Source organism: Agelaius phoeniceus, chromosome 2, assembly GCF_051311805.1.
Source record: "Agelaius phoeniceus isolate bAgePho1 chromosome 2, bAgePho1.hap1, whole genome shotgun sequence".
In the NCBI taxonomy this organism is placed as follows: domain Eukaryota; kingdom Metazoa; phylum Chordata; class Aves; order Passeriformes; family Icteridae; genus Agelaius; species Agelaius phoeniceus.
The window spans coordinates 20627755-20652334 of record NC_135266.1 but is presented as its reverse complement, the minus strand read 5'-3'; the positions used below and the strand labels follow the sequence as shown (position 1 = coordinate 20652334).

At 40.3% G+C, this 24580-nt stretch overlaps 1 protein-coding gene across 5 annotated transcripts in view; it reads left to right on the top strand.

Annotated features, from left to right (window-relative positions):
* SHROOM2 (shroom family member 2) overlaps positions 1 to 24310 on the top strand; it is a 116043-nt gene extending 91733 nt beyond the window's left edge. For all 5 annotated transcript variants that reach the window (XM_077173212.1, XM_077173204.1, XM_077173216.1 and 2 more), the window contains 5 exons: positions 6746 to 7495; positions 11163 to 11714; positions 12584 to 12764; positions 17323 to 17595; positions 21478 to 24310. In XM_077173212.1, coding sequence (XP_077029327.1) covers positions 6746 to 7495; positions 11163 to 11714; positions 12584 to 12764; positions 17323 to 17595; positions 21478 to 21744 — 2023 coding nt within the window. In that variant the 3' untranslated portion in view covers positions 21745 to 24310. The remainder of the gene's footprint in view (positions 1 to 6745; positions 7496 to 11162; positions 11715 to 12583; positions 12765 to 17322; positions 17596 to 21477) is intronic.
* The last annotated feature ends 270 nt before the right edge of the window (positions 24311 to 24580 follow it).

Here is a 24580-nt window from a genome sequence, read left to right as displayed (position 1 = left end):
AGCAGCTGTTTTCAGTAGTAATAGCAACAAGAAAATAGCAACAGCATTATCAGGACAAAAAAGTCTAAATGAAAAAAAAAAATCAAAGGAGTGGCAACTGGAATGTAGGGGGTTTTTTAGTAAATTGACAAAACAATTATTCTTCTTTGAGCTTTTTTTTAATGTGACTGTGATTTCCTTGTTAGCATTGTTGGAAAATATTGTCTTTTGTCTCTGCAATGGTTGCCATTTGTGTAATATGATGGTTCTCGTTATACTGTTGGGATATTCTGATGATTGAATTCAATGTGTAAGTACTGAACACATTAACTGGCTGACTTGAGTAGAGGTAATTTTAATTCCATGCAGGTAATCCCCTGCGTGCTAGGAGAGTCATGCAATAGATAATAAGAATGCAGCCATAAAAATTACCTTTTATTGTTTATTTTTGATGTGCAGCAGAATGGAGGAGGGGCTTTTGTTTTCTGAACTAAGGAAAGGAAAGCATCGCTCCCCCTGCCCTTTCCCACAAGATTCTTCCCCTGTGCTGCTGTAAGAAATATAATTTTAATCAGGTTTTATTTTTGTTATGGGCCTGTGTCTTTTGCTATTACTCATGACTGGCCTACATTCATCCATCAACATAACTTTGTCTATTTACTGCAGAATTTGAGTGGATATGTTCTTTGTTATTTATTTATTTCTGATTTTCATGGGGAAAGAGGTAACATTTTTAGAGAGGCAGAATGAGATAGGAAAACTCATTGCAGTGTGTATGTTGCCATGCAGGCAGGACAGGAGAGAAATTCTGGTGGGATCGATGGACTGGCAAGCAGTGTCTGTTATTGTATTTCATTCTGTGATAAAGCCAGGTGATAATGCAAGGGTGGTTAAGGTAGAGTGACATTTTGCTTTATCACATTGGGTGCAACAACTAAGCTGTATTTAGTGTGACTGACTAAACAGATAGCTGCCACTGAGGCACAGATAATGTTAACAGGCTTTCAGAGACAGAATCGAAGAACCAACACTCGCACCATGATAAACAGGTTGTAGCGTACCAGTGATGTGCTGTGGGATATACTTTGTGAAATATCTTACTAGTTTTGTACCTTCAGTTGTCTTCTGACAGGCCATTTTTCCCCCTTGAGAGAGAGAAAGAATTCCCTCATCATTCAGTATCCATTATTCTTTTCATCTTAACACGTGTTTTGGTTTAGGACCGTTTGCTTCAGTAGTGTTTCTTGGATGCTGGTTGCCATCATCTGCCTCTTCAGACCAAGGCAGTGGACAGCTCTGCTTCTTTGTAGTGGCTTGTATGCTCTGCCTCTTCATGGCATGACTGTTAGGGTACAGCCATCATGGTTCTTTAGAGGGTTCTTTATTCTCTGCATTTATCTTTTAAGATTTCTAAGTACTTTCATAAAGCTCTCATATAACATCTTTGGAATACGTTACATTGTTGCTAGCTGATGGATAGATAGTGTGTGCTGTACTGACTCAGTAGTGAAAGCAGATAGAGAGTTCATCAGAAAATTAGCCAGGGGTGAAACAATTGCCCTGGTATTGCATGTCCAAACTGTGGTGCTGTGTTGTCAGTGTCTCCTGAGTATTCCAATAGTAAAACCATTTTAAGGGCTTAAGTTGTCCTGGACCCTCTGAAAAAAAAAAAGGATATAGGACTCTGATGAGGATTGAGATAAGTAACAGAAGGGAGACATCTCTGTGCAAATGAAGTCCTGAGTCAAGTTGTAGTCCACAGAGAACTCAGGTTTCATTCTAAGTTGGCTAAACTTGGTTGGCTTAATGGTTGTCTAAACACAGGTATCTCGTGAGACCTGAGATAGCCTAGCATGTCCCACTTGCCTTCCACCTGCCTTCTCTTAGGGGAACTGATGCTTTTGAACCTTTAAAGTTTCTGAAATAATAGAAGACACCCATCATGCATTAGTTAGTGCTTATCAATATGGATCAAAATGTGGCATTAGACAGCAAATTTTTTCCTGAATTTCCAACAGTCTTGGAAACACCATTCTAACTTCATAGCATTGTGTTGTCTCAAGCAGAACTATACTGGATAGAAGAAACTACCCTTTATTTGTGGATTATTGCAGAAGTGCTTTTGGATCCCAGTGTGCCACGTGCCAGAAAAATACACAATGAAAACATAGTTTCAGCACGTGAAGTTCATAGCTTAAAAAGTATTGGCAAGAGCTGTGCCTATAAACAGGATTTTGTCATATGCAAAGACAGTATTTCCCAATTGCTTTAATCCACATAGTTATCTGTTTCAAGCCAGGTCAGGTCCTTGATCCAGTGTTCTGTGGGGCTGTACAATTCCTACTGCTAGTATGCTGGAGAGAGCAGGAAGACAAAGCTCAAAGTGTCTAAGAAGGAGACTGCCTCTTCTGGCAGAGTATCTGCATATGGTCTCTTTGAAGGGACTGCAAAACTGTAGCCTTTATTTTAAGAGTGTTTGTTTTTGTAGGGGGAGGACTTTTATGGTAGAGTCATACTCAGGTATGAAGGCCTTTTTCCAGTGTAGCTTGTATTTCTTGAGAAGGAATTTAAATTAAATCAGAAACAGCCACTCCATTTGCTCTCCTTTGCCAGTGAGTTAGTGCAGGACATATCATTGGTTACATAACGGTGCTTATGTTTTATGGTGAAACTTTTGCAGAGAGGTCAGGTCTTTAACGAATGATACATTTTTCAAATGTTGGCTAATGCATTTTTGCAAAGCTTATCTAGTCTGGGATTTTGAAGTTGAAGCATCTCGTGGCACTGTTTGGGTTGGCCTGAAGTGTTCTCAAGAAACTGTAAATCAGACAGATAAAAATCAAACACACTGAGTTTATTGAAATCACTTTCATTTATTGAGATACAACATTGGCTATCTCTCTATCCAGATTTAGTCAAGTCTTGAGTATGGGGCAAATGAAGAAAATTATTTGGAGTTGTTTTTTATGGCAACCAAAAATGTTATTCTTCTGATAGGCATCTATGCATAATGATTCATTTTTGTAAATGCTCACTGACTCCACTGGCAGGCTCCAGGTTAATGTGTGTGTATGTGTATACGGTTTAACCTTCGTGCAAGAGCTCACATTACTGTTAACCTCTCTCTGGTTTGTTGGAATAGCCTGTTGTAGTCTTGCTCAGTGGACTGGAGGTGTCCAGGCTGGGGATGAGACCTGGGAGGTTTTTGCCCAGCTTATTCTTTACAAGGCCTTTACTATTTCAGTCTTGAGTGTGTATGCCCCAAGCTAATGGGGCCAGAAGGAAATTGAGAGAGGTACTTGTCCATTTAGGTAGAAAGTACTTTGTGCCAGTATGGAGATCCACATTGCCACCCCCACTGCAGTAGGCGATGCTGGTGTGGCTGTGGCCACTGGGAAAGTGCAAGACACAGAGCAGAGCTCCTCCTGCATTCACTGATGAGTGCTCAGCCTCTTGTCTCTCTACACAGATCCCCTCTGGGAATGCTGAGCCCTCTGCTAAATGAGAGCTTCTCAAAAATGTGAAGGACTGGTTTGTGTAATGAAGCAATTCCTTCTTTTCAGTCAGAAGCCTGCATTGGTTTTCTGCCTCCTGCCATTTAGATATGAAAGCTCCTACAGCAAAATACTAAAAACAAACGTGGTAGAAAAGAGTCATGTTAGACTCCTGTACTAGACTCACCCTTGCTGAATACTACTTTGTAGCAATAACATAAGACTCTTAATTACACTTCCTTTGCAGCTGGGGTTAAGTGACTGGTGTAAGTTGCCTGGCAGTGAAAGCTGTAATGTGCCGTGCTGGGGTGGGGAATGTGCTGTGAGCTTTCCCCGTTCTGTTGTCTCAGAAAGGCTCCTGCAACTGGGGTAATTGTGGCATTGTATTATGGGAGTGGGGGAGCTTTGGGTTTGAAGATAACTAAGAGTTTAATGTTTTTGATGTTGGCTGGTTTGTTATCTAGAATGAAAATAGTAATTAAGTCAATTGTCATGTTTTCAGATGATTTAAAACTGTTCTGTCTCTCACTTTGTGATGTTTGGTTATAAATGATGAGTTCCTTTCAGTGGTATGTTATCTTTGCATAATCCTATGGGCCTCATTTCCAAACCAGCTGTATTCTGGGCAGATTATACGTAATGCACTGACAAATAACAAGCAGTTTAGTGGACTTCTCAGTATTGATATTAATGTAACACCTTTGCAGGTTCTTGCCACTGTGTTCTCCTGGGGCTTGAAGCTTGTTTTCTTTTTCTCCTTTCTGAACAGTAAGCTTACATCTCTCCAAGATAATGTGATGAGCATGTTTTGCATGAAGATGCACTCACACTGAATGCAGTTTAGCTTCAGTGTTGAATGTAGCCACCACCTCTCCTCAGACCCATTTTGTGTGGCACTGCAAAATTTTTTATTAATTTTGTGGAAGCTGTATGAAGTCATGTGTGTAATCTCTGAATTTTATCTCCATGTTTGCAAATATGACATCTCTAAATTTCTCTCTGCTGTAATTCTTTATGTCCTTTTGCTCAGTTTTGGAAAGTGACAGGACTGGTAGAGCATTCATTATTTTTGAGCCAGATAAATATATATATATATATACACACCAATATATTGGTTACACATTTTGTATATGCAGATGTGTCAGATTGGTGATGTTCTCTGTCCTGTTTGCTTCCACCAGCATTCCCAATCCCAATGTGCATGCCAAGTTCATGGTATACTTTGCAAACTGGCTGAGGTAATGCATGTAATTGATGTCTTTGCAACATTTTGTGTCATACCCTTGATTCTTCTGTGCATCTGAGAGCATCTGTTGCACTGTTCTTTGTTGTGGCTTATGGATGTGAAGATGAATTGGGAGGACTGAAGAGCTTTTGCACGGGTTAACAAGGAGAAAATTGTGCTGTTCATAGGTTATCTAGACAATGAAAAATACTGGTTTAAGCACAGTATTTCATATGTAAGGCCTGCAGTCTTCATTTGGTAAATATTTCCATTAAAATTAGTGGATCTGTTTACAGGCCTGGTTCTGCTTACGTTGAACTCACTAGGGAAAATGAGCTGACTCTTGAGATGCCAAGATGCCATGTAACCAAACCTGAATAGTATTGGTCTTTTGGGCCTTTTGTATAATTTTCTACTTCACAAGACTGTCCTTCATCTGCTGTCAAAGGAGGAGTCGATAAATACTGTTCTGTAAATCAGAATTGACTCTGAATTTGTCAGACAACCTGAAGTTGTCTTAACCAACTACTCTTAGGTGAGAGCAATATGAAGAGACTTGAATGTCAACAACACTAATCTCCTCATTCATGTTAAATTTACAATTTACCGGTTAAAGTCGAATTTAGGGTTTAACACTTCACATGAGAGAGAGAGAGAAAGATTGTGTATGTGACTACTCAGGAATCCACATCTAATCAGTCATCTTTCTGTAATACTTCATTTTAAATATTTGTTTTAATTTAATTAAAATACAAATGCAGTGTGTAATTTTTTTTTTCTTCTAGAACTTACAACAGACTTTAATAGTTATTTCATGTATGTGCTTTTATCTCAAATTTTGTTTTCCTACACACTGGTGTTAACTGCCTATAGACAATCTCAAAACTGGTACAGTGATGTTAATAATTTACATTGAAAAATTCAACTAAACTTTATTTTACAAATAGGCTGGGAAAGATGCCTCTTTCAGAGTCACCTCAAAAGAAGGCTTGGGCAGTGCATCACTACAGGATTACTATTTAAAAATACAGAGACCAGCACTGTCAGTAGCATAATTTACATTAGTAACTCTCTGAAGCCTTTGACTTCTTTGTTGCAGCTTGTTTTCTAAGCTCATAATGTCTCTTCAGCCTCCTTTAAAGCAGAGGGCAAACCAGTCTCCTCTCGGGGCTCCAGAGGTACTTTCTCCTGCCTTCTGCTCCTTCCCCACTTTGTCTTTATCTGATGAGCACAAATGTTCTACGTGTTGTGTGGCAAAGGACAAGCATGGAACTGCGAAAGGCTGTTTCCTGACTAGAGAGAGAGTGTGAAACTGGAATAAACCCAAAACCATTTAGGATAAGATAAGGCCTTTTTGGCCATTGTTTGTCATTTGTGCTGACAGGGCAAAAGAAGTTCAACCTTAAAATAAATCTGACCAGAAAATAAATTTCTAAATTTTCTTTTCTGCCTTAATTCAGGAGATAGTGACTTTCCCCAATTTTTTAGCTTCAGCAAACGTTTTGTTTGCTCTCATTTCATTTTTCAGCAGACAGACAAAAATTCAACCTCCAGATTGATAATTAAAGTTCCTGGTATTCAGTTCACATTTTAAAATGTTACTGAAGTATTACTGCACCTAGATAAGCAAGCGTGTTTCACATGCTTTGTTACTGACTTTGGAGCAAGAAGAGAATTAAATTGGAATTTTTTTTAGAATTAAATAAACTGGAGATGGTTTTGTTTTCTACCAACGTTTGGCTGTGCATTTAACTAAGCTGTGCACAGTGCAGTGCCTCGGGTTACCCCGAGGTTGTGTCGCGTCCTGTGGCGCTCCATACCCTAATTTAGCCTGACATTATGTTTTGACTCATCACGTTAGATTAAGTACACCATGTGTGCCCATACATGAGAGGATGTTTTTGTGCTGTACACTTACCATAGATTGGAGGAGTTGGTGTTCGGTGTTGGATGTGATCTCGGTGTTCAAGCTTCCTGGGTTGGTGCATCGGCCTTGCACCGAAGGAAATAAATCAGCAGCATACTAAAAGCATGTTCTTTTCTTTAGGCAAGCTGACACAGGGGCCCTGAGGGAAAGCCCACAAGAGAAGAGTGATCAACTGGACCAGAATTTAGGCCACAAGTGGAAGTCTTCTGTCAGACCTTTGCACGTGCAAGAACCTACAGTTCTGCCTCACGAGAGTCGGGGCAGGTCTGGGACATTGCCTAGTGACTACCGGTACTCTCAGGAAAATGTGAATGAGAAGAGCAAGGATTGTAGCCTGCCTCACCTGCCCTGTTCTGAGCCACAGACCTCTAAAGAGAACCACTCCTGTCAGTCCTGGGGCAAAGGAGAGGAAAACCATAGAACAGAGCCAGTGCCGCTGAACAAGAAGCGTGGACCTGCTCCTCAGAGGCCACCACCGCCTAAAAGAGACAAATACAGGCGACCCGATATTTCTGCACCGTCGCTCGGCACCTCTTCTGAATCCCTGCTGGTGGCACCTGGCCGGCCCTTCCTGTCCTCATCCCCCAGCTCCACCCAGGTCTTTGCCAGTCAATCCTCTCTCTGTCAGAGCCCTGCAGCTTTCAATGGAAAACTGAAGAGTGCTAATCCACAGCAGCTCCAGCAAGTGTCATCCACAGAGAATGTTTGTCAGCACTTAGAAGAAAAAACACACCTTAAGTCTGAGTCTTCCAAGTATCGGTATCTTCAAAAACCTGGCATGGAGTCATCAAGGTCCCCTTCTCCCCAGTTTGCACCACAGAAGCTCACTGATAAACCTCCTGTGTCCCTACAGGATGAGAACCCAGCCAGGTACTAGATGTAACTCCTTTACTATTTTATTAACACTTCTTGCCCACTTAGACCTTATTATTGATTGTGTCTTCATTTTCTTTACACATTCTTCAAGTTCATTAAGCATTGAGGCATTGCAGCATATTTTAGAGACCACAGACTTGTGTGAAATTCCTTTTGGTACCATTAATGTCCTTCAGCTGGTCTGTGGTTTCTTTTAGTTGACTTGTGCTGCCCAGGTGTTACACCTGGTAGTTAGTAGAAAATGAAAGGGGATGGTTCTAAGGGATTTTCCTCTGAATGTACAGGCAAAGTCAGAAAAGTCCCTGTCATCATTTTCCCTACCTGAGTCTGTATGTAAACATGAATCAGTGTAGGGAGGGACAAAGCAGATGTGGGAAGGGAAGCTGGATCCTTTGTGAGAACATCTGTTTTAAAAACACACAGAGTAATATACACTTGCCAAATCATGACTGGTTTTATGTTGCTTTTACAGTGAAATGTGGCACTTCAGGTTGTCTGTGGAGGGGTCCTCAACACTTTATGTTGACAAGGACTGAACACTCAGTGGGAGATTGTCAGTCATTTCCCAGGGTAGATAAACTCAGAATTAGACAACTGACTGGAATTAATGGATTTGCTGCATCTGTCATATGCTGCTAACATCATAAAAGGTTATTCTCCCACAAGATAACAAACTCTTCCAGGAAGCTCAGGAATCTTGGTTTTCATAAATCCTTCAGCACTATAATTCATGGTTAAAGAATGAAAACAAAACCTCTAAATTCTTGCAGAGGTTGCTTCTCTGAGCAAAAGCAGTTGGCATGGCTTTTCTCTACTCTAATGTAAATGGTTGAACAAACTCAGGCTGTTTTCCATTTTGCCTCATGACATGAAAACATGAATCACTTTTTTTCCTAAATAAGCCTTAATGTTTTTCCCCTTACAACTGGAGGAAAAAAATGAGGTTTCATTCTGCTGTGTTTGTAACATGAAGTAATTAATATAATTTACAATGAGAAGTGCAATATGTCATATGAACCCTAGAATTCATGTGCTAAGGTAGATGGCAATAATGACTTCCTTAATATTTTGCTTTGACTTCCTTAATGTATTACTTTATGAACAGATACGAAGGATGTGTAGAAAGGCAATTGTATTTGTCCTTCCTTTTTGCTAAGCTTTAATATTGAAATGAGCACTGAGGTGTGCCTAATTATATGCCCATAGCTGAAAGATTAAATACTTACCCTGAGAATCTTTTGCTAACATTTAAAATTCTTAGGCCCAGACACCTCTTGTTTGCACACAATGTATTGTCCCCAGTTAATAATTAAGTTACTCACTAAAACAGGTTTGGCCAAAAAGGACAAGTGTGGTGGCCATACCTCAGAACTTTTGATATGGTGTTTATTTCATATGAATAAAATATGTTAAGTAGGTTTATCTTAATATGTAGTTAATCGGGTTTGGCTTATTATTTCTGTTGGCTCCTTGTGTAGGAGTGTTTGGACATGCCTCTTTGCATGCTGGGGCAGCTAATGTTCGATGGTGTTAGCTTATAGCTTTTGTACTCTCTTAAGAGAAGTGTCTTGTTCATCAGCAGGCCAGAGTGAGTGTGTGTGCAGGGTTTCCCACAGTGATAGAACAATGTGTGTGGGGCAAGCACACACACATTACTGTGTGCTGTACTGATGGTGTACTGTCCACCTATGGTGTACACTACTCAGCTATTGCCAAAAACAGCTGTTTAGCAGCAGCAAAGCTGAAAAGAGTGCATCAATAGATTTCCACTAAACCTAAACTAACGTCGAGGAGGGACTGTGGTTGGGTTAAGCTTTGGAATGTCCACAAGCAGAGTTGCTGCAAGTCAAAATTTCATGCTGCTTTTCCACAAATGGCAAAGCTTCAGAAATCAGCAGGGTAGTGATTGCAGAAACAGAATTTTTGAAGCACCTGGTGTTGAACTGTCTTTGCTTTTACTGACAGTGATCGATTTAATGATGCCTTAAGTTTTTGGAAAGTTATTGACTAGGCTGAGAGGAATGTACTCAAAGTCTCAAAACAGATGCTGTGCATTTTAGATGAAGAATTGCACTCAGCTCACTTCTTTCCCATACATGCATTCATCTTCTATTTCCCCCAAATTCCAAAATTACATTCCTCTTCACATTCTAATGGAGCTTCAAATGTGTGGGCTTTAATTAAAATAAGCAAAAGAAAGGATTGGGGGTGGTGGCTGGGCACTGCCCAGCTCTGCTGCAGTCAGGCGAGAGTCCCAGTCTGCAGCTGGGGGGCTGGGTTGAAGCAGTGGGCACAGAAGTGAGCTCTTCAAAGTGACAGTCCCCTTGAATGAAAACAGCCTGATGAAATGGAGTGGGGAGGTTCAGCCTGGGCTGGAAACCTGCCCCAGGAGTTGGATCAGTATGCCACAGCATATCCACAAAGCACTTGTGGAAAGTAAATACCTACCGGGGGGGGCTGCACGTTCATTCCGAGGCAAATGTACCTTTAAAATACAAGATACAAAAATGTCAAGTCAAACAGATTCTGCTGTTACCAACAGTGGAAAAGGGACACACCCACACTTAGAGGAAAAGAGCCGTAGTATGTCTTGGTCACTTATCTGAAAGGCAGCAAGCTACCCAGCCAGATGAAACCAGATATTTTAGCTAGTAGGCAATGTTCCTTTCCTTGCTGTAGAGGTTCCAAACCCACATTATGACAATAATTTTAAACTTTCTGCAAACTCAGAACCACTAAACTAGACTTTAGTTTCTTATATGGTTTACATATGCTACAGATGTTTCTGTAATGTTATTTAACATGTTATTGTCCAGTTTAAAAATCTAAGTTAGCATCTGCTTTAAATACCTTTCCTTACTGAATGGCTAAGGTGGTCCTTTGTGCTGTGCAGTACGGAACTTCTGCTACAGGCTTCTCTTAAAAAGAATATCCAGAATTGTGTGTTATCCTCTTCAATGACTGGTTTCTCCTCTTTAAGTGGAAACTAGAACATTATGGTAGGATCTATTTATTAAACTTCTATGTCATATGTGAAATTTTATAAGTGAAGATTTTTTTAAACCATGTAATTAAGTTTTGAATGATTTCCAGATTTCCCATGTGTGATTCTTTTTATTCTTGTAGCTCAGCAAAAACCTAGCCTGTGGGATGCTCCCATCTGGTCTGTTGTCTCTTGCCTTGGAAGAGCTGAGAATTGATGTGAGGGCATCAGAGACTCCCCAGGCAGCTCAGCTGCCTGTCAGGCCAAGGGGGGAGGCCACTGTTGGATCTGTGTGAGGCAGTGAGGGTGGGCTGAGGGCGTGTGTTCCGCTGTGCCTGTGGCAGCAAAGGGGTAAAGGGTGATTCAGTAGTGCTGCCTGAAATCTGGGGCCTGGCTGCTGAGATTGGACCCTCATGTTCATGGAAACAAACAGAAGTTCTGTGTCATGCATATTGTACAAGGCTGATGTTGGGATCCCTTACAAATGAACTAATAATACCATTTAAAATTTGTGGGCAGAAAAGAACGTGTAGATTTAGGGTTTGAGATACAGTGCTAGGAGTAGTCCATTATCTCACTCTCTTAACCTGTCTTTTTGGGTTTCCCCTCGGATTTGCAGATAGAAATTGAGATTTATGGTTCTTCCATTTCTAAGGATGAATTTTATTTATTTTCCAGAATTGAAAGGGTTATAGACAACAATACTACAGTGAAAATGGTTCCCATCAAGATAGTTCATTCTGAGAGCAGTGCAGAGAAGGAGAGTCGGCAGAGCCTTGTCAGTACCATGGAGCCTCCTGCTTTACCCAGTGGTTTGGAAAAGGACCAAATCAAAACACTCAGCACTTCTGAGCAATCCTATTCACGATTCTGTGCTTACACCAGGCAAGGTGTAGAGCCAGAGCCAGAAGCCAGAACCAAACCAGTTGACCCTCAACCAGCTGAAGAACCTGGGAGCAACTTGAAGGACAGCAGTGCTGCCACACAAGCATCCAGCTATGTAAAGGCCAAAGAAAAGACCTTAGAAGACTGGAAATCAGAGGAACTCGCCAGAGAAATTGTGGGAAGAGATAAATCTCTAGCAGACATACTAGATCCTAATGTGAAAATAAAAACAACAATGGATCTGATGGTTGGAATATTCCCTAAAGATGAACATCTCCTAGAAGAAGCTCAGCAGCGCAGGAAGCTTCTGCCAAAAGTTCCCTCTCCAAAACTTTCAGAAGAGAAGTGAGTATTACCTTCTGTAAGCTGGTATGTCTTTGTAAGCTGCTGTCCAGAGTGTGTCAGTATTCCATGGGGGCTGGAGGTGAGTCTTCCTTCTGTGGAGGTCTTTTCTGAGACTTTTATGATAAAATAGTAGTCAAGCATATACTTCTAATGATGCTAATGACAGAAATAACCGTGTTGTACAATATGAAAGATTTCCAAGACATGGTCATAAGCCAGTTTTTGACAACTTAAGAATTAATTAACTTTTGCCATTTCATTGTGATTACATATTTTACCAAGATCATCCAGTCTAGTAACTGGATAGAAAAGGAACAATATTCTTGCCCTTTTTATGTGATGAAAATTCGTGATGACACCTTGAAGTGGGCATGAGGCATTTCCTAGAAGTGAATGAGATCAAAGAAAGAAAATAATTGAATTCCATCCACATTGATGTTTTATTTTTTTTGTTTTCTCAATCCAAATTATTGGATAAGTTGTATCCTTCTCAAGATGTTTATGATTCCCTAATCGAAAATTGTACTGTCCCAATCCAAAAGGATACTGTCTATGACATTGAGATTTTTTTGCACTACTTTGTAAAATGTAACTTACCATTTTGTTTCCAGCTGCAATATCTTTGATGCATTTCAGTTTTTGTAATGATGTATGGTCTTCTGCATGGTTTCAGTTGTAACTTTTGCTGAGCATGTACTGAATTCATACAGATTTTATTCTCAGACTGTTTATTTATCTTATTTATATAGGTAATGGTTTTCTCTTGAACCCCCTGCTTGCTTGGGGAAATGATGGCTCTAAAACATTCTCCTTTTTTTTCATTGATTAGGGTGTCAAGGCAGTTAATGAAAGTTTTGACTTTTTCCCAGGAAAGAGGAGCAGAGTGCACCATCTGCCATCTCCCTGACAACCAATTCTACTTACTACAGCACATCTGCACCAAAGGCAGAGCTGCTGATTAAAATGAAGGACATGCAGGAGCAGCAGCAACAGCAGCAGAGTGAGGATGATTCTGAAGATGAGCTGGATCATGACTTGTCAGAGAAGAAGGTAAAAGACATTTCTAAAAGTGTAATGGGAGTCTCTGAGTTCTGTTCATTACATTAACTGTGAATTTGTTTGACTAAACAGCCTCCAATAAAAGGCCTTCTAGATGTGCAGGATCACTTGGAAAAAATCAGCCTCTTTTGGTTCTGGGGGGTTTTTGCTTGTTTGTGGGGATGAGTTAAGTGCACACCTGTGAATTTAGGTACTTCATATTAGGTGCTTCTTGCAACTTGTGTGTTTTGGAAGGTCTCAAAGGGAGAAGTTTTGAGGAGGTTTTTCAAAATACCATTTTCCATTTGAGGTCCTTCTCTATTTCTCACTATGTAAAAAGAAACAGGAGTGCTTATGTATCCTGCTGAAGCTGATGGTGGTTTTAGTTGTTCCAAATTTTTGAAATTTAGGTCCAGAATTTGGGTTTGTCTTGAGAGAGAAGGAACATACACACACCTTTTTTTTTCTTTTTTACTTTTCTCCCTCTTTGTTTTCATGAACAGCAAAATATTCCTCCTGCCTCCCAAATTAATAATGATTCTGGGAGATAATTAATTAGGCTGGTGGATTCACTGGAAGTTGCTTGTCACAAGGGAGGGAAGCAGTCTTCTTATTCATCCCCATCCTTTGGTGTTTTATTTCTGAACAAAGGTTGCCATAATTCCCTAGATACTACAGTGATGATCTGACATTTGTGTGGTAGGATGTGTGGTAGGATGAAGTGTTGTCCTGCAGTAATACCATTGCATTCATCTCATTAGTAACTTGGCACAAAATATTTTAATAATTGTTCCCAGTATGGATAAGCTGGAGGAAATGTTCTGTTTTGATCAAGTAAAGTGATGTAGTTTAACTCTGTTTACCTAAGCCAGTAATGCAGTGGTGTGCAAACCTTTCCTGTCCAAGTCAGCTCTCTGCTTAAAAATCAGCTCCCAGGGTGAACTTGATAATCCAGTCCCAAAGAAATTATTTTTAATTATTAGGACTGTATTTAGTTGCTAAGAATGAGAGATTTCCACCTGTGTTCAGAGCAGGCATGGCTGGCACTGCATTTGAGGGGGCTGTTGTGTTTCCTGTTACCTCTGTGTTGTTTCAGCCTCCCTCTGCACCATTCAATGTGCTGTGCACTGCCAGGGGCTTGGTGTGCCTGCAGAGAGCCCTTCCTCACCCTCTAGACAGCTGCTGAATCCAGCAGCTGTGCTACTTAGACAAATTAGAGATTTCATTTCATTTTAAATAATTTGGTTTTATCTGGTGCCACATGTGATTGTCACATTCATGATTGTGCTAGAATTAGTTTCATTCTCATTAATTACAGAATAGGAGGGAGGTAAAATTAAGCCTTTCTTGTTTGCTCAACAAACTAAATACTAAAACTTTTATAAGCAAGAGTGCCATTTACTTTTGTTGGTTTCTTAACAGGAGAATCATGTTTATCCTTTCCATACTTCTCCATCCATCCCCCAGCTTCAGTGTTTACTACTAATCAAATGACACAGGAAGGTTTTCATGAAGGGCTTTTAGCAGAGCCCTCCCATGTTCTCCTCCATGTGTACATGTTGTAGCACACATGCCTTGCTGCCTGCTTCTCTCCCTGCTCTTCCACATGGAGATGGAGCACTCAGTACAGTGGGCTTTCATCATGGATCTTGTCAGAAAACATATAAAACTCTTTGTAAGTGGGTCAAGGCATCTTTATTAAATGGACAGAAGATGCAGCTTGGTCCAGCTTCTCATATTTGTCAGCAGTTTAACAAGGGATTGTTAGGGACCTGAATATTTCAATGGCACACTTTGACTTCACTAGTTTTACATGGGCCATATGCCCAGAACCTATTTCTTGATTCCTGGAAAATGGTAATTCTGTTATGAGATATCTTAATTGCAGTCCAGTGTGAAATTATTCCTGTATTTGTCATTCTCTGCTCTGCAAACCAGAAATGTGTGGTGATATTTTTTACTTTTGAAATAAGTATTGGATTTTCATATAGGGTTGTTAATTTTTTTATTTTGATTTTTTGAGCCAATCCCTGTATTCCCAGCAAGCAGGAGTTGAATGTGTCTTGTGTACGGAGTTTATTGTAGGTTTACCACAATTATAAAATATTATTCAGATTTTGAAGATGCTATAAGAGTGTTTTTTGTAGTAAGGAAAATCCATGTATAACTGTGTAGAAGTTTCCCCTTTGCCCTTAGGAAAGTTTCAGCAACTGCTGAAGAGTGTAAAAATAATTAATGTATACCAATTTTTATCTGGTTTGAGGCTTGAATTCCTTAGGAATGGGGTGGTGGTTGAAAGCAGAGTGTAATTTACATAAAAGCATGCCAAGCAGTGAGCCACCTGAGCAGTGCTGTGCTGAGCCACCTTCTGTGTTGCTAGTCAGATCAGCAAGAATGACTTTATTGTTTTCTTGTGTACTGGTACAGAATTCACAGCTATAAATTATTCATCTGCCAGCCTGAAGATGTAGACTGCAGCTCTTCTGGCTCAGTAGATATTGAACATAATACAGGTTTTCTGCTGTTCAGCAAAAGGATGTAGTGAGTTCACAGTTGCTGCATGCAGAGGCTGCTGTATCTGGGTATGAAGCAATCAGTAATCATAATCCAATTCTTAATAGACATGACAATCTTAGTATTTATGGCCTTCTCACCTGAAAAATTGTTGCTTTAGAGGTTAGCTTTAGCTGCTTGGGATGTTACTAAACAGGATGTTACTGGGAAAATGGCTTCTTTCTTTTTTAAAGAAAGAAACTGAGAGAGCTGATCTGGACTGGCAGACCAGATCATTAAAAGCTGAGCAGCCATGGTTTTGTTGTTTTGGTTTTTGTTGGTTTTTTTTAATTAAAGAAAGTTGCAGCATAGCTGTAGAAGTGAAAAATAAAACAACTTGAAATAATAGCATAGAGCACCACAGTATCTTGCTGTGTTTAAATGGTGAAACAGCAGCATAGTGCATGTCATCTGAGGGAAGTGAGAGTGTAGCACTGTGACCTACATAATCCAAATCAAACTGCATTTGCATTGAGAGAAGAGGGGAAAAAAATAAAATCCTGCAGATTAATCAGTCAGTAAAGCAGGCATCTGTAGAACTGCTTACTACCTTAATCTTTTGGGCACCAAGGCTAACAGATAACCCAGATCCAGATTAACCTGGACTGAGTACATTAAATCAAAAAGGAAAAAGCCAGTATGGATAATCCATGGGTTGAATTTCTACTTTCAAAAAGGCTGCTGCTTTTTCACGGTGTAGTTGCTTTCTGTTAAGATGACAGACTTTGTTTTGTGCTGGTTTTTGTTCCCAAAATAAATTGGCAATGACTGTTCAGTGGCCTCTGTGAGCAGCAGCTGCTATCAGTATGTTTCTCAGTAATCATGAAGGCTTGTAATCAGATTTGCATTTAGAAAGCAGAGTTCCTAAAGAATGTCATGAGCAATTTAAAAAAAAGAGCTAGGGGTACTGTGAAATAATGACTATTTTAAAGGATGTAATTTTCATTCAGAATTTGCACTGAGGTGTATGTTTAGAGAACGCTTTGGAAATTTTTCTTACCTGAAATTAGCTGAATACCAAATAGGCACCTACATTTAAATAACAAGGCATTTTTTAGGGTGTGAATTATCTCAGGGTCGACAGCTGGCTGAGCTAACTCACACCACTTGTGCACCAAAAGCTAATGGGCATGTGAGAAACAAGAACTCTTGCCCAAATGCAGGGAGGTAGCACAGAGGGACCACAGGTGATCAAAGGAGATCTGGATTCTTGGTCTGGTTTCTGCTGGTTCTGCACCTGATGTGCTTTTCTAAGGCAGTGCAAGTGTACCTCAGGCAGTGGGGACTATAGTACAGAACCCCCCCAAAGTTCAGGTGAGGCTGTGTATTCGTCTGGGCCAGGACAGTGATGCTTCTCTGGTCCTTTGGCAGAGCCACTTTGCACAGCTTTGTGCAGAGCTGCTTTGTACACTACAGCAGATTTTACTCCCTGTGCCCTAGGGATTATGACTACCCTGCAGAAATGTTGTAAGGCACTGTTAATGCTAAGATTTTCTGAGAGTGGAAGGACTGCTATTGGAGGAATGCTAATGTTATGCAGAAAGGAAAAGAAAGCTTGACAGTGCCCTAGTTTTAACTGCATCATGTGGAAAATACAGGATTGTTTTTCTAGTGCTGTGTATCTTCCTAAATGTAGCTCTTCAGCAAGGCGTTATGGACCTGACCTGGTATTTAGAGACACAGACATGTGCTGTACTTTCTGCTGTTCACAGCAGCTTTAAAGCTGCTCAAAGAAAAAGCAGGAAGGCTTCTTGGTAGGGTGAAAAGCCTTCATCTTTTTCCACAAAGGTAATTTGCTTTAGCACAGGTCTTAAGCTGAGCATTGTGCAGCTATGTCCTGAACCTTTGAACGCAGAGATACAGACCTTTGACACAGGCAGGTATTTATTTGTAATGCACTCATTGTCAAAGCTTCATGGAAGTCTGAAATGTATTAAAGTGCCAGCTGACATGATTTTCAGAAGTAGGGAAAAAGGCAGAAGTGCTAATAAATTCTTATCTCCTTTATTTTCCACAGCAAGAACTTATTGACAGCATTAGTAGGAAGCTGCAGGTGCTGAGAGAGGCACGGGAAACACTTCTGGAAGACATCCAAGCAAACAATATCCTGGGAGAGGAGGTAGAGGCCATTGTGAAAGAAGTCTGCAAACCAAATGAGTTTGACAAATTCAAGATGTTTATTGGTGACCTTGACAAAGTGGTCAACCTCCTGCTGTCCCTGTCTGGTCGTCTGGCCCGGGTGGAAAACGCCCTCAATAACCTGGATGACAACACCTCTCCAGAAGAACGGGTGAGAAGGGCCAACAATAATATTCCTACATTTAGGGAAGCTCATGGGACAGGGGAGTTTGCCTGGTTTTGTTTATCTAAGTTGCAGCACTCAGCATGAGGGATAATGTATGGATAAATCTTATAAGACTTTTTTTTTTTTAATTTCTTAAAACTTTCCTCTTTGCCTTCTTTTCTTGGAATACTGAAACTATGAGTGGCTTGCTGAGAAAAAGTGGGTTTGGGGTGCAACATACTAGAAAACAGACTTCTTGGCAGAAGTTTAAAGAAAATGAGAATCTACTGATAAGAGCATAAAAAGGAGGCGAACAAAAATATGGTAACAATTCAAGATTTGAAAAGGAGTGTTTGTGCTGTAATGCAGAAAGCTTGCAGACTTCTTTATACTCAGTGAGGGTCTTGATACAAATCTGTAGGCTTGTTAAAAAGAAAATGCTTCTCATCTACTAAAAGCTTCCTTCCACAATGCCTAGTGAGGAGCAAGAGCAAGAAACAACAGAAGGACAAGCCTTTAAAAAAAAGCAAGGGAGAGGGGGGGAACAGGGAGAGGAATGGCTTGCAGCAATTTTTTAAACTTCAAATCCCATCAGAACTTACCTAGGAAGGAGAGAGATAGCAACACAGATATGCACCAAAGGAGAGATGTAGATCGTGTGAAACTTGGGCTAAAATAAATAGAGAGTGTGGAAGGGGTGTGTGTTTTGAGTGAGTTTAGCTTCTACAGTTAAGTGAATGTGAAGCAGGATTTTTGGCTTGTAGCTGTGGACTGAAATGCCAACAGTCCACGTAAATATTGTAACAGAATATTTTCCACAGGCTGTAGCTTCATGTTGCTTCTTCAGCCTGTTGCATTATTTCACACATAAGAACCAATAACTGCTGGGACTGATCTGAAGCTGTGCTTTTGCTGTTTGGCCCCAACATACTTGATTAATGGCTCTTCAGACTTCTCTCTGAATGAGGTGGAAAGGAAAGTACTTGACAGCTTATTAAAGGGCAGATCAAAGCTTCTGACACTTGGAGAAATTTAATCCCTCATTAGACTATTTTCTAAGTGTTGCAGTTTTGTGACGGGGAAGGAGCTACCATGATTTGGGTACATAGGAAACACAGTCTGAGAGCTGTGATAAAAATAGTTCACTGGCTGGGTGTGGAAAAGGAAGATGGTGAGGAGGTGGTGTAGTAAGGACAGTCAGAAATTATCTGTGTGTTCTCATGTGAAATACTGACAGAACTCCAAATCCCTAACATATTTCAATCCCCATTCATCTTCACATGCGTGACACCAATCTTGCCATAGTAACATCAGGAGAGATCCATCAGGACTGAGATGAGCCCTGGGGAGGAAGACTTGGGGGTATTGGTGGATGAAAAGCTCAACAAGACCCAGCAATGTGCACTTGCAGCCCGGAGAGCCAAATGTGTCCTGGGCTCTATCCAAAGCAGCATGGCCAGCAGGTCAGGGGAGGGGATTCTGCTCCTGTGAGACCCCAGCTGCAGTGCTGCATCCAGCTCTAGGGCACAAAACACAACAAGGATATGGACCTGTTGGAACACATCCACATTGATCACAGGCCTGAGCACTGCACAAGCAGAGAGTTGGGGCTGCTCAGCCTGGAGAGGAGAATACCAAAGAGCTCTTAGAGCAGCCTGCCAGTACCTAAAGGGGGCTTACAAGAGGGAGTTTTTACAAGGGCATGCAGTGATAGGACAAGAGAGAATGGCCTTCAGGTGAAGGAGGACAGGTTTAGATAAGATGTTAGGAAGAAGTTCTTTCCTGAGGGTGGTGAGGCACTGGAACAGGCTGCCAGAGAGGTACCCACCCTCCTACCTGGAAATATTCAAGACCAGGTTGGATGGGGCTTTGAGCAACCTGGTCTGGTGAAAGCGGGTGTTGGAACTGTATGATCTTTAAGGTGCCTTGCAACCCAAACCATTCCATGATTCTATCTTCTGTCTTGAAGTCTTGAATTTAGACTGGTGCTTGTGGCTTTTTTGGTTGTCCTTTAGTATTTTAGTAGGTCAAATGATAATATGTGGTGAACCACTATTGTACCATACAAACAAAATAGAGGATTTTGCTTCCATTGTTGGGGAGCATATTCCCAGTGACCATGGATTTTTCTTTCCAAGATGATGATGTCTAATAAACATTGCTCTGATAGCTTTCCACTTTCTAGGGGCCAGCAACAACTTACCAGACTTTCTCAATAAAAGCAGTCAAATAATAACTGCTGAGTTAATGCTTTGACTGTCAGATGCTTTGCCAGAGGTCTTGTTTTTGCCACAGGCAACAGTATCAGGTATTTCAAGTTCAGCTTCTAAAAGGGGCTTCATCTGAAGAGCTACCAGCCCCCTTCCTCTTACAAACAAGGCCAGTGTCTTCTCATTGTCCACATCCTCTTGCATTCATCAGATTCTGGCTAGTTACTGCTGCTCAGTGTGCACACACCTGCAAGGCTGCCCTGGGAGCAGTTTAGCCACACTTCTGGGTTTGAGGCTGTCTGCTACTGGCCCCTGGTGAGTTCAGGAGAACTTTTAGTTCCATCTCTTTGCAGCAGATAATTCTGCTTGCAACTTTCTGTAGGATTTTTTCCCCTGGCATAAGCTCAAGGGAAGATTAAACTGTTTTTTCTAATAGTGTGGGATTTTTCTGACTTGTCTTCCATAGCTGTCTTGAATCCTGAGTTAATCTAAGCTGTGTATTTTAAGTACATTGAGAGCACAAATCTGAAAACATTTCACTCTTGAGCTTTGGTCTGTCTGTAGAAAGAGCACAGGATGCATGTGCAACTCTGACAGGTAGGTTTATTAAAGCTCACTAGTCTGTAGCCCCTTTGTCTCATACTTCCACATTGAAAAGATTGTTTTTTATTCTACAAAACCACTTCTCTATAAATCCTTCAGGCTTATTAAACAGCATGTGTGATTTAACAGTAGGTGCAAATTAAAAAGAAGGACACGTTTATTAGAACAGACTGAGATTTATTTGAAGAAAGCTTCTCAAAGAAAATTCATCTCTGAAGCAAAGCTAGAAGTTATGGATGGTACCTCTCAGGGACACTTTTTAATTAAGTTCTGACACCTGTACAGAATTCTTGATGTCAGAGTAAGCCATCCATACTCTGATACTGGAAAAAAGCAATCACTTGTAGGCAGACATGTGAAATAGGTTGGATTGATGGTGCTCCTGTGTCTGTCCATGTGCTGCCAAAGGAGGGTAGCCAGGTGATTCAGGTGGGACTGCTGGCTGTGCAGACAGGTGATACTGGGGGAGAGGCTGCTGTCTTCTGCTGTCCTCTTTCTTTTGCTTCCCTTTTGTCCTTCTGTGGTCTTGCCTCAGCTTTCACTCTTGCTCGTGCCTGAAGACCACAGGACTTCACATGTCATTGGGAAGGCTTGTGGATGCAGCAGAATTGCTAAATACACAGTGTCAGGTGCTGTATAAGGACACATGGCTCCATTAGCTGGTCTGTTTCTGGGCTCTGTAACCACAGCTGTGCTAGTGCTGTATGAAAGATGTAAGACAGCTGAGTCTTAATTTGAATAACTATTCTACAAAGACAACTATATTGTATACAGTATTATATATATATTGTATATATATATTTATAACTATTAAATAGTAAAGGAGTCTTTGAAGTAATGCTTTTGAGGCCAACAGAAAGTAATGGTGTGTTTTTCATTGTTTTACTAAGTTTTTTATCAGTTTGTTAATGCATTTTATTAGTCTCAATTTTAAGGCGTGTTCTTTTTCCACCTTTCTAAATATTCAGGAAGGTCTCTGTAGCTAAAACAAACTTGAGAGAGAATTGAACAGTGAAGCTGTTGGCCCAGCCTAGTGAACCCAGTGAATTTTTGACTGTTTTTCTTTTCTCCTAAGCGGACACTGGTAGATAAGCAAAAGCTGCTGACCCAGCAACACGAGGATGCCAAGGAGCTGAAGGAAAACCTGGATCGTCGGGAGCGCATTGTCTTCGACATCTTGGCGAACTACTTGAGCGAGGAGAACTTAGCAGACTATGAGCACTTTGTGAAAATGAAGTCAGCCCTCATCATCGAGCAGCGAGAGCTTGAGGACAAGATCAAGCTGGGGGAGGAGCAGCTGAAGTGTCTGACTGACAGCCTGCAACCCGAGCGGCTCAAATAAGGGCAGAGTCCAACCAGCAATGGGAAAATGGGAAAGAAGGAAGGGATAGGGCAGTTTCCAAGTGTACAAATGAGTCTCTTGGCTTGCTTGAGTGTCTGGTAGAGAAACAAGTGCACAAGAGAAAAATAGCTCTCACAACAGCAATAATGCTCTCTTTCATTTTTTTTGAATGATGTATTTAATTTTTTTAGAACACATTTTTATTGCTGGACTCTACAGCTGTTCCTCATTGCTTAACTTCCAGAAAGCTCCACAAAAGGGGAGAGACTCTTAACCTTTCTGCTCAGTATGTTCAAAGTCTGTGGCAGTTGTGCATGCAAACAATGGTTTTTAGAATAGGTTGTATAGTTCCTTTATGTTCAGATGCTGCACAGTCTGCTGGAAAACTCTACAGCAATTCATAAATGCACACACATTTAGAAGCTCTAAATTTAGTGGGTTTTTATGTTTTTTAAAGACACATTAAATAGGGAAAGCATGCATCTTATAGCTAATATATTCAGATTGCTGAAATACAGTGTCACTCTGATCCTGTGGCATCAGACACTTTTTTGTAATATTGTATATAGGATGGCACTTTCCCCATGCAGAAAACAACTTCAAAATCAGTCTAGTTAAATGCTTCTTAAGCAGCTTGCAAATCACCTAATGCCTATCTTGATGAAGATTTTTTTTAAATTATTTTGCAAGACATATTTGTACACTCTTAATGCAATGCAAGTGATTTTCTTTACCAAGTTGTACTTGATTTAAGAAACAGGCTGGAAGTACTGTGCTGATTTTATTCAAAACATTTTTCATCTAAATTATTTACAAGGCTCATTTGCTTTTTTGTGCTTTTTTATGCATGTTTTTATTCTTCTTGTCCCAAACCCACTACACTTCATGGAAATAAATGTAGGTTAAGGACACTGCTTGTGTTTTTCTTCTGGTTGCTCAACATTGTGATGGTTTTATATAGACAATTAAGTTATACTGAAGTTGACCTACATAATGTTGTTTGTTCCTCTTTCTCAGACTACCAAATGCAATAGAAATAATTCTGCTGTGTAAATACTGTGCATTACTTGGAGCAACTCTGTGTTGTAACTGTGAACATAAGTGGGGCTGTTTGCTTGTTTTCTCCATTGAGCAGTGATAAAGGAGAGGATGTTAGTTCACAGTATCAGATCACTAATCTGATCTCATCATACTGCCATTGACTTAGATAATTTCCAGTAGCTCTAAAAAGAGGTGCTAACTCATGTTTGCAGCACAGTAATGGGTTATGCTGACTTGCATAGATACCTGCAGTAAAATTCCATAGTGTCTTAAGTGTCAAGTTCTATGTTAAGATAAAGTTTTACAGGCAAAGAAAGTCTGGGAAGACTTTGTGTATATGCCATTTCCATTGTCCTAAGGGAAAGATTTATCTCTCCTCAGACAAATAGGTTTCCCAACCAAAAGCCATTTTCAAGGCTGATGTGAATGCCAGTCTGTAGCTAAGCAGGTTGAAAATACAGTCAGTTGTTGAAAAGAGAGCAAAGAATTCTTCCCACTACTCCTGCAGTATGGCATCATTCCTAAGAGTTTTTCTGTCCTTCTTACCTGAATCCTTTCTTTTGTGGGGAGAGAACTGGAAAGGCACTGATCAGTGAATTCCTTGTGAGTTGGGGAACTGGGAAACAAAACTCCTCTGGAACCAGTTCCTTTACAGACAGGTGCAAACATTAAAAGGACTCTTGCCCCCACACACACCCTTATCGTGCACTATTTTGTATACCTGGACCAAATTTTAATAGAAATGATGTTGATGTGCATCAGTTGAGGTCAAATGGAGGTACCATTTTACAAGACCTACAGCTGACCTTAGTTTCTCCCTCCTAGTTCAGAAATGTAGTCTTCTGGCATCTCACAGTTATTTGCTGCTATGTTCCCAGGACAACTGGTCCCTTTGTCCTTAAACCTATCCCTTAACCATAACAAACACAAAACTAAACATAAATAAATTATGCTTGTCTTAGCTTGGAGAAAAGTGTGCATTGTTTTATCTGTGGCATTTTAAAAATTTTACATATTGTGGTTACTCTGAAATGTGTATGTGAAATGTGAAGAATAATATAATTACAATGTGTTTGTATACAGTACTTTGATTTAGATCTCTGATAAAAGGTAGCAATATTGTGAAAGCTATATCTATTATCCTTTTCACAGAACAGTTGCGTAGACACTAATATCTCCTTTCCTTTTTCAAAACTTTTGAAAATCACTCACCCTGGAAACATGAAGATGGTGGCCTCCCAATGTTATATGTAAATCTGTAAATAGCTGTACTGTTGCTTTTTGAAAAAAATCTGGTGCTAATGTTTTGCCTTTGGCGTCCTGGGGATGGCTGTTTCTTCATCCTTTGTTGTTCTCAATTCTAGATCTCTTTGTATAGTGAAAGATTTCCACAGTGCTTCTCCAACTGTTTGGATCCTGCAACCCTGAGTGAAAATGTACAGTTTTCCTGCCTGACACTTAACATGTACCTACTGACAAATGGTATTGCTTGACTTCGAGAAAATAAACTGTATATTTCAATGTAGACTTAGTTTTTGTGTGCAGTGGTAATGTCAAAAGCTTCTGCTTTGCTTTGCAGTGTTGGCCATCTCATGGTGCCCATCAATAATGCTTTTCAAGGCCAGGCCAGTTATCTTGTGGTCTGAAGTAGTTTGTTGTCTTTGTATAGCTTATATAATATGTTCAGTAATTAGTCATTCTCAATTTCCCAGTGTAAGTACCAGAAATGTGTTTGTGTCTATTTAATATTTTAAGAGTGTGAATATGAGATGGCAGACAGATAAAATGTGTTATG